This window comes from Anopheles nili, chromosome 3 (genome assembly GCF_943737925.1).
Source record: "Anopheles nili chromosome 3, idAnoNiliSN_F5_01, whole genome shotgun sequence".
NCBI lineage: Eukaryota > Metazoa > Arthropoda > Insecta > Diptera > Culicidae > Anopheles > Anopheles nili.
Window position 1 is genome coordinate 43,167,968 of NC_071292.1, and position 13,330 is coordinate 43,181,297.

Consider the following 13,330-nt stretch of genomic DNA (forward strand, 5'->3'; position numbering starts at 1 on the left):
AGAACAGTTGCTATCGCTGCCACCGCAGCTTCGGTCTGCCGATCGTCCACCGCTGCAGCATCATTATGCTCGCTAAACAACATTAAATTATGCAAAAGATTCAATTACACCTCCCGGCCGGTGCGATAAGATTGGAACATAAATTTGGCGTTCACCACGGCTTCGAGCCATTAAATGGCCACATCCTTCGTCGTGGAGCGCTCGTCCTTTCAGCGATACACTCGCGGAAAATCTCCGACCAACCTTCTCGGAAGCGGGCATAGCACGAAAGCACACTTTAACCATTGCCAACCGACAAAAGTTGTTGCCCTAGCGATGCGGTTGATGGTGAAATTAAAACGCGTTTTGCTGAAACGAAGAAAGTAAACCCCAACGCAACTGCCAACGGTGCTGCCTTCCACTTATCAAAGCGCATTGCTTCGGAAGCATAAAATATCGACGCGTTCCGGTGGCCCGAAGACGAATTGTTTTGCATCTCCGATTCGTTCCGCTCCCGGGCAATCGTCACACGACATTACAAGCCGAAAATTTGGTATAATGAAATGAAAACATTGTTCTCACATTGCGCGCGGCAAGGGCGAAGTAATCGCGCGCGAAGTAGGATTAAAATGAAAATTACTTTCACTCGTGCACTAATGCCATCATGCCGCGAGGCACCATCGACTTACATTGGCAGCTGCGGTAAAGCAACCCCACAGTGCTGCCTGGAGGTGGGTAAAATTCGAATCAATCCTTACGAGGAAATTTTACAACGCACAAAAACGTGAAGCAGACTTCCACGCAATCCATCGCATTGTAAGCAGCCGAAAAAGTAGGCAAGCGAGCTGCTGATGGAACATTTACGCCTTTCTTCATCGGCACGCCTACCAGCGTTGTGGCCAGCAGAGTACCAACTCGTGCACAGTGTGGTGCTGAACATGCCGAATTTTCCAACACACAAGACCAAAAATCGCAGCTTTCCTGCACTGCCACTGCCAGTGCCGTTTTTCCCGCAACTTACAACCGAAAACGGTGAAGAAACCTTTTATCGTTTCGTTAAACAACCACCCGCTGCTTGCGGGTTTCTCGCGAACGCACTCGAGCAACATTGATACGGAATCTGTGCCCCCGCACTAAGCTTCCGGCGTCCTCCCACCAAGGACTTCTTTGTTGCGGAGAGCAAATTTAATTCCCCAATTTCAAGCGCCTTTTGCAAACGCGCCGGGAAGGCATTTTCATGTCCTTTCCCGGGCTGCTCGTGAGCTGCTCCCGTTCACAGTGGGCTTTCGTGCGGAGGCGGCTGGAATTGAATATAAATTAAAACCCGGAATACATTAAAATATCCTTTACAGCCTCGCCCGGCCGCACATTTTTCCATTGCAAATCATTCGCCGCCTCCGCGGGTCTCGCGTGGGGTGAGCGAATGTTTTTGTTCGCGCTTCGTCGGCCTAAAAGCGGGGCGCCCGTTAAATTATGCCCTTACAATTTTATTGCGCTCACTCGATAATTTCTCCCGCCAGCGTCAGGTCGTAAAGCATAATGCCGCGGGTCTAATGAAAATCAGATTTTACCCAAACCCTCGTCGAACACTGAGTTTTTGGTCTCACGGTGCTTTCTTTTCTTGTTTTTCTCTCCCACAGATGAACCGTGCTATTCAAGTCAAGCCAGCGGATAGCGAGAACCGCGGTGGTAAGTTACGATGTGTTCAGTTTTGCTTCGTTTAACGTGGGTCTTTCCTTCCAAACTACCACTATTTGCTGTCTTGTTTTGTTATCGTTTCCGAGTTTTTATGTTCGATTCCGTTTTTCCGCCCGTTTTTCTCGAACCATCGCAGCACCTCTAAACTTTGCAGATCGATTCGCGGACGCGTCTGATCAGTCTCGGGCTGATCGAATAGGTCATGAGTTTGCACATTGTGCCGTGTGTGTGCTACGAATACTGATATCTCTGCCCAAAAGCTAATTCATCGCTCCACATCGATGCAACGGTGTCAGCACAATGCAACCCGAGCGGATTCATAATGGAAAATACTTCATCGAAATAACAAACAAAACGAATTGCCCTACAAAAGGAGAGGGAAAAAAATCGCACCCGTCCATCAAGCTTTTCGCCGCTAGCGGCTAGTGTAGGGCGAAATTGTTTCCTTTGTTTCATCCGGTTCGGGAACCCATTTGGTGTGTCCGTTCCGTTCGCGGAGCTCGATCTGCACCACCATTCAGTGCTCTGCCCATTTGAAAGGAGCTAAAATAATCATAAATTCACGCCAAAATTCAATCGCGAAAAACGGTGCCATTTATCTTGCTTTTCGGCGCGTTTCTGGCGAGCGGCGAGCAATCATTCAAGATAGCATCGGCGAAACGCGCGAACGCTGTAAATGCGCTCTGTTGGCACACAATTTACTTTGATTCACGACGATTGGTTTGATTTAAAAGTGCCCAGATTGGGCGCTTGATAAGATATGGATGGATATAAAATTGCGCCACAATGAAATGAATGGCTCGCGCAACGTTTCGCTGCCAACTGGTTCCGCATCCCTGGGCAGAAATGGTGGAAAAATTCCTTATCTAAAGCACCGTTTTTCGAGCTCAAATGTTTTGCTCGTCGAAGGGACCAGGAACGAAATTAGAACGAAGATGCTGTTATGACCGTTTAAAGCCACGCCAATTCGAAACCGGACCACGAGAAGGACTCGTGATTTTCCGATGCGCAAACAGCGCACCCGCTTTAATATCATGCTAATGAAATAATTTCCAGTAATATAAATTACCTAATGCTCCTCTTTTCACAAAATGAAAGATAAAATGTCTCTCCTCACTCCCTGTTAGTGTGTGCGGTCCTTAGATCGTGCCGCTTCGGAACGTACCGCTCGCAAAAGGCAACCGAGCGAACCGAGCAGCCGACCATGTGTAACCGTTGGCCACGGGAAAATCGTTTTCCTCGGCTCGGCCCAAGCGAGGGCGTTGTTTTCGGGGCTGCTGCAAAGCAAACAAAATATGTCTTTTGATATTTAATAATAATAACCTTAGCAACATTACCGCTCCGACCACGGTCGTGCTGCACGAAGGACCTTTCACGGACGCCCGACCCGAGTGTACGAGGGTTGCTGGTTGGCGTGTTGTAATAAGGCTTTGAGACAATTTCTGACACAATCTAGCCGTATCCGGGCGGCAGCAAGGACGCTCCTTCCGGACAGAAACCCTGCGTTGAGCGATGAAGTGCAAAGTCTCCGACAAGGCCGGCCCGACGACCGAGATGACAAAACTTGCTCCATCAGCTTTATGTGTTGCGTTATTAAAATTTATGTACACCGAGCACAAACGGCAAATGATCTTTTTTTTTGCTGTTGCTGTCCCCACCAACACCACCAACCTTCCACGGTCGGTGACCTGGCGCCAGCAAGTGCCCAAATTTCGCCTCAAACGAGCGAATCCTGTCGCCGACGCTGGCTCGGACGATGGCGAAGATTTCATTAGCGGCAAGCACACGGCCAGGCTGGGTCTGGCATCTGGCAGGGTGGTGCATTTTCCGACCGCACGCCACGCCCGAGTCAGAGGGCGAGTTATGAGAATGCTAATAAATCTCCATAAACATTACCGTTCCTTCGCGACGGAACGACAGACCAGGCCAAGGACACTCCTGGTCGCCCTTTTTGCGGCCTGAAAAGGACTTAATAGCAAATTGCTCCGATACGCTTTTCCTTCCCTTTATTCCCTGTCGCCGGCCAGCGGTGGGTGCGTGATGGAAGAAGCAATTTCCATTTGATAAATGGTTGCATGGCGACAAATGTGTGTTTACGATTAAAAAATTATAAACCAAACAACCGCTTTGCTCCGGCTGGGCGGTTGTAACAGAAAGGACGCCCCGAGGTTCGTCCGAGACGAAAACTAATCTCACGATTGCGACGTACGAGCGGCTCCACAAAAAGGACGAAAAGCTGACAGATGTAGCACGTGCGTGGAGGGATCCTTCGTGGTATCCTCCCTTTGAGCGCAGGTGAAGATTTGTGATAAGACAACCCCACCGACAAGCGTGGGACGAAATTATTCGACAAATAACACGCCTTCGCCTTCGCTCGCAAGGCCTTCAATCTTCGTCATCCGTTACCTGTTACTGGCACGGACGGCATGTGTGCAATGGCTCGGTAATTGCCTTAATCCTTTTCCTTGTTTTACAATCCGACCCGGCGTCACCTTCAGCAAACGCGGGTTCGTTGGGTCGTAAAAACTAGCATGATAGATTTCGCCCAAAGCCCCCTTTCCAGGCGGCTAGACGAGCTCATCGCGCTCACCCAACCCTGTCGAGCTGTCAGCGGGACGGTTTGATAATTTGATCAAATTAAAATCGAAACCTTCCCCAAAAAGGGGCGTCTTCGGTGATGAGAGCCGACACACTGAGCCAACGGTAAGGATCCCTTTCGTCGGCCGAGCTCACAACCATCGGCAGCCGGTGCCTCCCGGATGACGGTTTGTGGTGTGTGATTATGGAGGATTTAGTGGATGAGTGACAGGTCTATCGTACCTGCTTTCTCGACCGACCGAGCGTAAAGTTTTGCCACAAGACGGTCGCGGCCCAAGGATGCCGACAAGGATCCCGAGCCTGCTGACAACATCCGCCCGGTTGCGAGCAAACTTAGCGCAGCAATTTTCCATTAGGAAAATTACATTGTCATTAGCAGGTGTGCCTCGCTCGGGCCAGCTGACACCGCTGAATGACGGCTACGGTGTGGCCACGGTGCGATGTGTGTTCGGCTCCGACCTACGACGGGGTGAGAGCGTAAATGTAATTTTAAGACGTTTGCTGCGCCAACTCGAAGCATCTCCACGCGCCATTTGGCACCTTGTGGGCTCGTGGAAGGGAAAAAAGGCGTACGCCGGCGGGGCACGAAAAACAACCGACATAAACGCCTCCATTCGAACGTGCTTGAACGAGGATTTGGCGAGTAAATTAAATTCTTACACTTTAAAGGGCACATGAAAACAGTAATTACGCTCTACGTGCGTCTGCCCTTTTTTTGCGCGCTCATTCGGGTGAGCACGCCAGCACGTGCGGATATTTTCCGTCGGGAACGTAATGGAATTTAGTTTTCAAGGGTCGAATGTCGATGGCAAAAAAAAATGGTCGATATTTGGCACGGCATCGATAACGCTCATATTGCACGTTTTAGTCCGCACCCGCGAGGTCGCCGGCAGCGAATGCAACAGCGTCGGGGATTGAGTTTAGTCGGATAAAAAATGCATCTGCACTGCAACGGGGACTCGACCAAAAACCAAAAAAAGAAAAAGCAAACGTGCACGAACGCGAATGGGAATTCATATTTCATCCCTTTATCCCCACGGGGAAAGGAAATGAATGGTAAAATTTCAACACATTACTCGACTGATTGCTCCCATTAGGGAGATCCCCGTGTGCATGTCCTGGCCGGACTGCACCACCCCCAATCCCGGTGGCCGGTTTTCAATTCATGGAAAAGTTCTGAATATTTCATTGCGAATGTCAGTCATTTGCAGCGACCGGGATCGGGATGGGCCTGCAAAACCGAACCGCAGACCGGTCCGGCAAACCACCGGCGGATGGGTTGCATTTGGTGGTGCATTTCGCTGGTTTCTGACCTCACCACGATGAGCAGGGCGCGCTCCAGCAACAGTTGGAGGGTGGAAATTGTGCGGGAAAAAGGCCAGCTTCCATCCACCCAGCAGCGGAGATCGTGAAACTTTACAACATGTGAATGGAGGGCCCGCAGGTGCTGCAGCTCGTGTGTGCACTCGTGATGGATTGAATGGCAGCGATGGCGGCTGGTTAAAAGGATCACAAATGGGCCACCTTTCAGTGAGGGTAAACCGGCACGTAGTGTTTGCAATTAATGTTGCGGCTTTTTTCTCCCCGCGGGTGGCCAAGAAGACCAGTTCAGCAAACGCTGATCTCGTAGCCGGTGGTTTAATTGTACGTTTTTTCAGGCAAGCTTTGGCGAGGAAAAACAAGTGATAAAAATTATCTCCTTGCCATTCAATTTCCCGAAAGCCCAACGCGAAGCAGCGACACAAAATTTCGAAACGAAGCCGTTAAATCAAACCCCGGCACACAGTGTCACCAAGTGTTTGCTCAATTATCGCACCCGAAGCAAATTGGTCCATAAAAATCCCACCCGACCGACCGTACGCCAGCAGCGTGGTGGGAAAATAAAGAAAAAAAACCCACACACACACACACACACACTTCCAATCCAGTAGCTAATTTAAAAAGTTTTCAAACCAGTCCCATCCCCATCGGCACGCCGGCTGATTCCGGGTGTATTGTTGCTCAAGGTTTCGAAGTCGTTACCATGTTCCGGATGCGGCCAGCACAAGGAATTGTGTGCTGTTTTTCGGTGTCCGTACTTTTCCAGGCGTTCCTTTTTTCCTTCTTTTGGTTGGGATGGTTGGCTTTTTTTTTTGAGCCAACCGCTTGTGCTCCACCACCGACGACGACGACGTGAGGATTCGAATGGGAAGCAACCGTAAACACACACACACCTACACCAACAACGCGACACAGCGCAATGTGTATGAGCGCCAGGAGGAAAATGCCCCATGCGAGATAACGAGCATTTATCAGGCGCCAAAACGGGCGCGAGCGAAAAACAGGGAAAAAGCAAGCACCGAAACCGCCAGGCACGAAGGGTCAGCCAGGCCAATGGCAATGGCGACGATGACGACGAAAATGGGGCCAAGATACACCATTAATTCAAATTATCTCATTTACAACGGAACTCGGTTATATCACTAATTTTTTCCACTTGTTTTTTTTTTTTTGTTCATTCATTCCTCCCTCTCGGTTCGCCCCATCCCAGCGACTCATCTGTTCGCCCATTTTCCTAAGCCACCGGTCAGTGGAAATGGGGCAGGTTCCACTCCTTCCGGCTCCTTTACCCACGCTTAAGGACACTTTGGCCTTTATCGGCGAATGTTCATTCCCGCCCTCCGGATCCGATGTTATGCAAATTACCGAGCCACATTGTATCGGAGGTGGGTGGGTGGGTGGTCGGAGGGACGAACGGTGGCATGGAAAGGGGTGGAGGTCGGGGACAACCCGAACGAATGTCTTTCTTTATGCCTATTACACTGAGCTCCTGCGAGCCCGTTGTTTTCTCGTTTTTTCTCTCTCTCTCTCTCTCTCTCTCTCTCCGAAGCCATTCGAAACGGCCACGAGGGTTTTTATGATGCGGAAAGGTTACGCCAAACAATAGGCTTTTCCCCAGGACGTGTGTTTGTGTGCGAGCGAGTGAACGAGCGTGCAAGTGTTTGTTTACGAAAGGTGGACCAAACGATGACCCTTTGCGATGGAGACCTTTTTTTTGTTCTTGACCAACGCACGCCTCCTGCACCTAATGAATGGAGCGAACGACGATGGGACCTCAGTCAGTTTGCTGTTTGTTCGCTTCTGTCAGGCGATCAAATAAATGGAAGGACACTGGCACCGAGTGCACGTGGGTGACCGTTTAGGCAAACGCGCTAAACGATATTGCGCTGGGCCCGCGGTGAATACCAACTAGGATGGCTAAGTTTCGAAACAATCATAAAAGTAGATAGCATGTGGAAAGCCAGAGCCAGGTCCATAAATGGAGGGCTGCGGGTGAGCGTCCACGCAAGCGAACATTTTAAATATATCGATTTCGGATGCAGCCCTGTCCGAGCGATCGAGGCACCGGAATGACGGAATGGCCTTTTTTTTTTGGTGCGCGCAACGCAGGATCCGGCATAGTAGCATACATTAACGTTTATGGCTGCTACCTGTGCTAAAGTTCGCCACGGTCCGTTCGCCACGACAAAGGGCCCGGTGGCCGTAATAGCCAATGGTCGTGTTCTAGTCGATTTTTCATCGTTGATTTTTATTGCGAGAGTTTTCCGCTAATGTTCTCGCTGGAAAAGATGCTCCATTTGGGGTGCTGGAGGTGGGAAAAATCAACGAAGCGCTTCCTGGAATGTTTTTACTTTGTTCGGGAAAGGTAACATTACTTTGGTTGCTTGTCGCTTTTTAAAACATATGGAAGGTATGGAAAGAAAAAAAATTCCTCTATCGAATGAATTTTGCTGTTTTCATAAAGCTGTGTTCTTTTGCTTCCATGAGAGCCACCGATATATAGATGCAAATGATGATCCAGTGTGAGCAATTTCGCTCAGTTTAACGCATTTTAATGCTGATGAAACATATCATTATCACACACCACGCTGGACAAATTCCACCAGCGACTAATCACATTGACCACATTCAATCTGCCTCTGTAAATCACTACCGTACATCCCTGCCACTGTGTGCTGGAATCCTTCGCAAACAATCCCGAAACCACCGTCCATTAGACAGATTGCTCAATTACAGCCCACGAACGGTAACGGGTGGCTTGGCCAGCCCAAGCCAGCGAGCCCTTTCGAAGGCACGCCTGATATCTGATTTGTAATTCATAAAATTTATATCAGCTACACTTGCCATTCGCTGCCACGTTCGCTTCATCAACCGACGCGCAATGCAAACACTTGGTTGCCTCGTTTCAGCGATGTCGAGGGGCGCGTGGCTCATAAACCCACGTATCGCACGTACCCCAAACAGAGCGAGCAGCCTTTATTTTTTTCAATTTTATTTGCCGTTGCTGCTACACTTAACGTAATTTCACCACACGCGCACGGATGCAAAGCAGCAACCCCCAGGAGCACGTGGGCCCAAGCCGGCGAATCCGTGGAATTGATGATTATTTTTATGTACTTTTTATGTTATTTAATTTGTACACACATTCATCACAATCAATTGAAGCACAACTCGCACGTCTTCCCGCGGTGGCGCGGTTTTCTCGGAGGATTGTTTTCCAGCGAATCCTTCAACGTCGACCAGAGCGGTGGCTTGTTTGTGTGTAATTTTTGCGCCAATGCAAACGCCCGATTTACAGTCGAGCGAAGTGCCGAAACAGCGTCGAGGATGAGCCGAAACTCATCCACTATGGCCAGGCGCACGTGTGCTGGTGCTGTTGCTCGTCCTTTTTTTTTTCTTTGCCACCCACACAGTGCGTGCTTCGTGTGCATTGTGTGTATTCACACGATTTTGATTACATCATTCATCTTCATTTAACGCGTAACGAACGCCAGCGTTGGTACGCCGCGAGGGAATTCATCACGCGGTGCGTTGCGAACGGAAAGAAAGAATAAAACGTGATTTGTTTGTGTTCCCTGGTGCCGTACTGTGCGTTCCAAACCAAGTCTGCACAACCGCATACACGTTGTGTTGGAAGCGTAAAAGAAACGACAAGAGCGTTCATCTCTTCTCTGCTTCAACAACGTACGTAATTTCACGTGCCTCATTTGGGCCGGCGTTAGCGTCTGAGCCGTTGTCGATGGAATGGATGGAACCTAAAAAAAGGACACCACAAGACAACCAGCACACCCGGTCGGTCGGTGGATTATGCTACCCGAAATGGGGCTTCTTAAAGCCTCACGCGAGGGTGATTCCCGACTAGCCTCCGGTTCCGGATTCCGGTGACGGCTGGAGAAAAATCGATTTCCCTTGCTCACTAATCCATTAATCGATTTTTCTGCGTGTACGTGTGCATGCGAACGTAAGTGCCGGGTTTTTCTTCCCCCACCCCAGGAGGAATCCAACTCCACTCGGTGCAATGAAATCGGGAAACCTACAGCCCTTCGGTGAGAGTGTTTGTGTTGAGGTGGTTTGATGTTCCGAACGGTCGAGAGGTTAAGTTTGTTGAACCTGTCGCCGGTGCAGAAGGTGCTCGACCTCCGTGTCCTCTGCGTGGAGGGTGTCGACATAATTTTGCCAAACATATGTTCCGACACGTGATTACATTACATTAAGATTCCGCCCTTTTGGGACGCTTGCGCGACGTTGGGCCCGGAACGAGATGCTTCGAGCGAGAGTGTACAATTACAGATAATCACAAACATTATTGTCGCCGAGAAAAACCACGCAAGAAGCTCATCCCGTCGGCAGGAATTCGAGCTGGTACTGATTTTTCTCCAAGGGGTGCAGGAAAATCCTCATATGTGAGGGGTTGTTGTTGTTTTTTTTTCACCAAACCACCATTTTCCACCACGTGAAAACTCGCTTGTTTTCTTGATTTTCAATTTCAATTTGCATTTGTGTACACCGTCACCTGCCAATGTGCCGTGGAAACCGTGGCGGATGTATCAAAGCGAAGCCTCCAGAAGCCTCCTTGGTGTTAGAATGTGACTGGCTTTTACGTGGCTGCCCCAGAGTGCTTGGGAATTTTTAAAGCACAGACACCAGCCGGAAGTGAAAGCCTCGGCTGGGTCGGAGGATTATGACATACATCCGTGTGGAATCCCGGTCGAGTGTTGCCAAGCCGACAATGCTGTCGCTACTTATTTATACATTTTATGCACAGAGGACAAAATCGTCACTTGCGCGAAAAAGGCCCGGCTGCAAAAGCTTGCCTTCTTTTACGTTGTTCGTGCGTTGAGTAAAGCAAGATTTGAATCATGTGTGCCTGAGTTGAGGTGAATAGTTGTAGCGACCAAAAATCCATCCTCCTCTCGTTTCCGAATGAAGGTTTCTTCCCAAGTAAATCCTCCTTTTCCACCTTCTACAAAAGGGCTAAAGAGTCGCACCCGAACTGGAGGCTGGCATTCTCGGTACTCCCAAGCCAGCATTTCACCCTTACCTGAGCACCAGCCCTCCCGTCAACGGTGGAGGCGTCGATAATGTGAGAAAAACGAAGCGAAAGCAGGCGTGTGGGAGTTTTTAGGATGAATAATTTATGAAAATAAATAATTTGCTATCAATTTATACTGATGAGGGTCGTGAAAGTTTTATGAATCTCTTTCACATTCACTCGCTCAACGGGCGGGTGCCTGCTGATTCGGTTTGGATTTGTGGCATTTGGTTTTTGCATTCCGTCCCCTTCCTGATCGAGTGTGTTGTGTTCAGAGCGAACGCCATTTTGTTGAATCAACGTTCTGGCCCTGGCTGAGCAGCAGCTGCTCTGGAGCTCTTAAAATGTCTGCCAATCGGGCTTGGTTTATTCATTACCAGTTCCATCCTGCGCGGAAGGTGGATATTTTGTTTGCGAATGTGCTCTGGAAGCATTTCTAAGCATCAGCGGTGGTTGGTTTTGAACATTCGTCATTTTTGTTTCCTTCTCTTTATCATAAAGATGGCTTTTCAATCTTTTGTTCGCGGAGCGCATGGCCTTTTTGGCAATTTTGAACATTTGCCCAACATTTGGGTTGAATTGATCGGCAGGATATCCGGCGTACAAGGCGGGACAAGAAAATCCCCGGAAATCGAACAAACTCCCGACCTAGGCACAAACAAAAAAGGGAACCGAGGGAGCAAAAAAAAAAAAGGCCAATGGAACATCTCCGCCATTAGCGTAACCATTGCCATTGCGCTCCCGCCGTGCCGCATCGCTATTGTAAAACAAAATAACATTTATTGTCAATACTGTGTGGCTCCCAAACGCGCGCTTTCTTTGTTCGGCGATTTTTGTTTTGCTGTTTCGCTCGGTTTTCCACCCCCATCCTGACGTTGCGATGGGTTTCCTTCGGTCGGTTGACAGTTTCGCCCGGCATGGAAGCCCGAGCCGTACCTTTTTATTCCATCCCAATCAACTTCTGCTTGTTTCACTTCAAAAGGAAAATGAGCACCCCTAAATCTTTTCTCCATCAAATTAGGACATCGACCGGGAGCCGAGGGTTCCACGGGTTCGGAGGGTGTTCCGGTGGTTCCGGCGCGTACGGTTTTTGTCCGCAAAAGCGTCCAAAACACGGCCCTCGGCACCCGCAGGAGGTTTTGCCGCACATGAAACGCTTCTGCCAGATGAAGGTTTTGGGCGCTTTTTTTTTCTCTCTTTATGTCTTCGTTCTCTTCCTCTTCTTCGCTTCACTGTTCCATCCTGTCACTTTGATTTTGCTCCGGTTGGAGTCGTTATTTGAATTGATTTTATTATCTGCCTGGAAGGAAAACTCACACAGCCTCACGAACACACCCTCCGCACGCCAGCTGAAGCGCATCGAGCGTCTCCCCGAGAGTGCCTTGGGAAATACCAGCGGAAGCAGGATGCGTGGGCCTGTAAAGGTGATGGGGAAAAAGAAAATCAATACTAAACACGAACGAGTTTAGACCAAATCCAGTGCCAAACACCCTAAGCAAATGATTGAATCTTGTCGGGATCGGAGCAACAACAACTACAACAGCAAAAAAAGAAGGGACCATAACTTGGGCAGATGAACCGGAGCGTAAAACGGATCCCTGCTGCTCGTGGCAGCGCCCTACTTTAAAGCCCAACACCCAGCCAGCCAGCCAGCTAGGCGACGGTCCGCAATCGGCTGACAAAATGAGCCAGGCAATATACGCATTATCTCCTCCGGATCGAACCATCTCGCTTTTTTTTTGCCACCCGAGAAAGAGGGAAGGTGTGCATGATTGAAAAAATGAAATGGCGTCCCAAGTAGGCGGCAAGGACGAGCAGAACCCATGAAGGATATTTTATCCGGAGCGTTAGAGCGATGATTTTTCTTCATCCTCTTTTGCGGTCCATTTTTTTTCTCCCCCCATCACCCACGATGGTTTACGATTGATTTTCACCGTCAATGTGAAGGGTGGAACGTGTCGAGTGTTGGGTTTTGGGGGGCGCTTGCGAAGTCACCCGTCGCCATGTGTGCGAGTCTGTTGTGGCTATAAATTTTGTGGCCAGCAAGCAAACAGCTCCGACAGTGGTGTGTCCGCTGTGAGATGTGTCTCTATTGCCCGTGACACACACCCACAGACGTTTGTGTGCTAGCGCCTCGTCATGATGTCGTCCTCGACGATGTGTCGTTTCTCGCTGCGTTGGTCCTTTGTTGCGGGAGAAACGTTCGCCTCAGTTGTTGATGTCATCGAATAAATATTAGGTGACGAAACCAGAAAATGACACAATATTACATCAGATTGGCACGCATCTGAGGCCCAGCTTTGCACAGTGACTGCGCGAAGAGCATGCAAAAAAATGCCCTTGGTAAGCAGCTGGTCCAGCTTTAAGAGGATTTAACCAGCTGCTGGTTGAACGATGAATTTTTGCATGTTATAACATGATTTAGATGCCGTGCCTGCATCGGTTTTTTGATGATTGAAGTGTGTTTCTAACTGACGAATGAATCGACCTTTTAAGTTTCTATACTTAAATGCTTTGATAACATATAGATTAACTTGTTTTCTCTCTTTTGGATGAGCTATAAAGCATATTTCTCGTTACATCTAAAGTAAATAATATCAAACTGACAGTTTTGTCATTCGATTCCTGTAATCGACACCTACCATTGCGGATCTAATAGATTTTCTGCTGCGAGCTGACCATAGCACGCTCGTCTTATCTAGC

General features: G+C 49.1%; 1 protein-coding gene across 1 annotated transcript in view; it reads left to right on the plus strand.

Annotated features, from left to right (window-relative positions):
- Positions 1-13,330, plus strand: part of LOC128727486 (CUGBP Elav-like family member 4) — a 301,981-nt gene that overhangs the window by 184,364 nt on the left and 104,287 nt on the right. Inside the window, exon 3 of the mRNA XM_053821405.1 lies at positions 1,620-1,668. Coding sequence (XP_053677380.1) covers positions 1,620-1,668 — 49 coding nt within the window. The remainder of the gene's footprint in view (positions 1-1,619; positions 1,669-13,330) is intronic.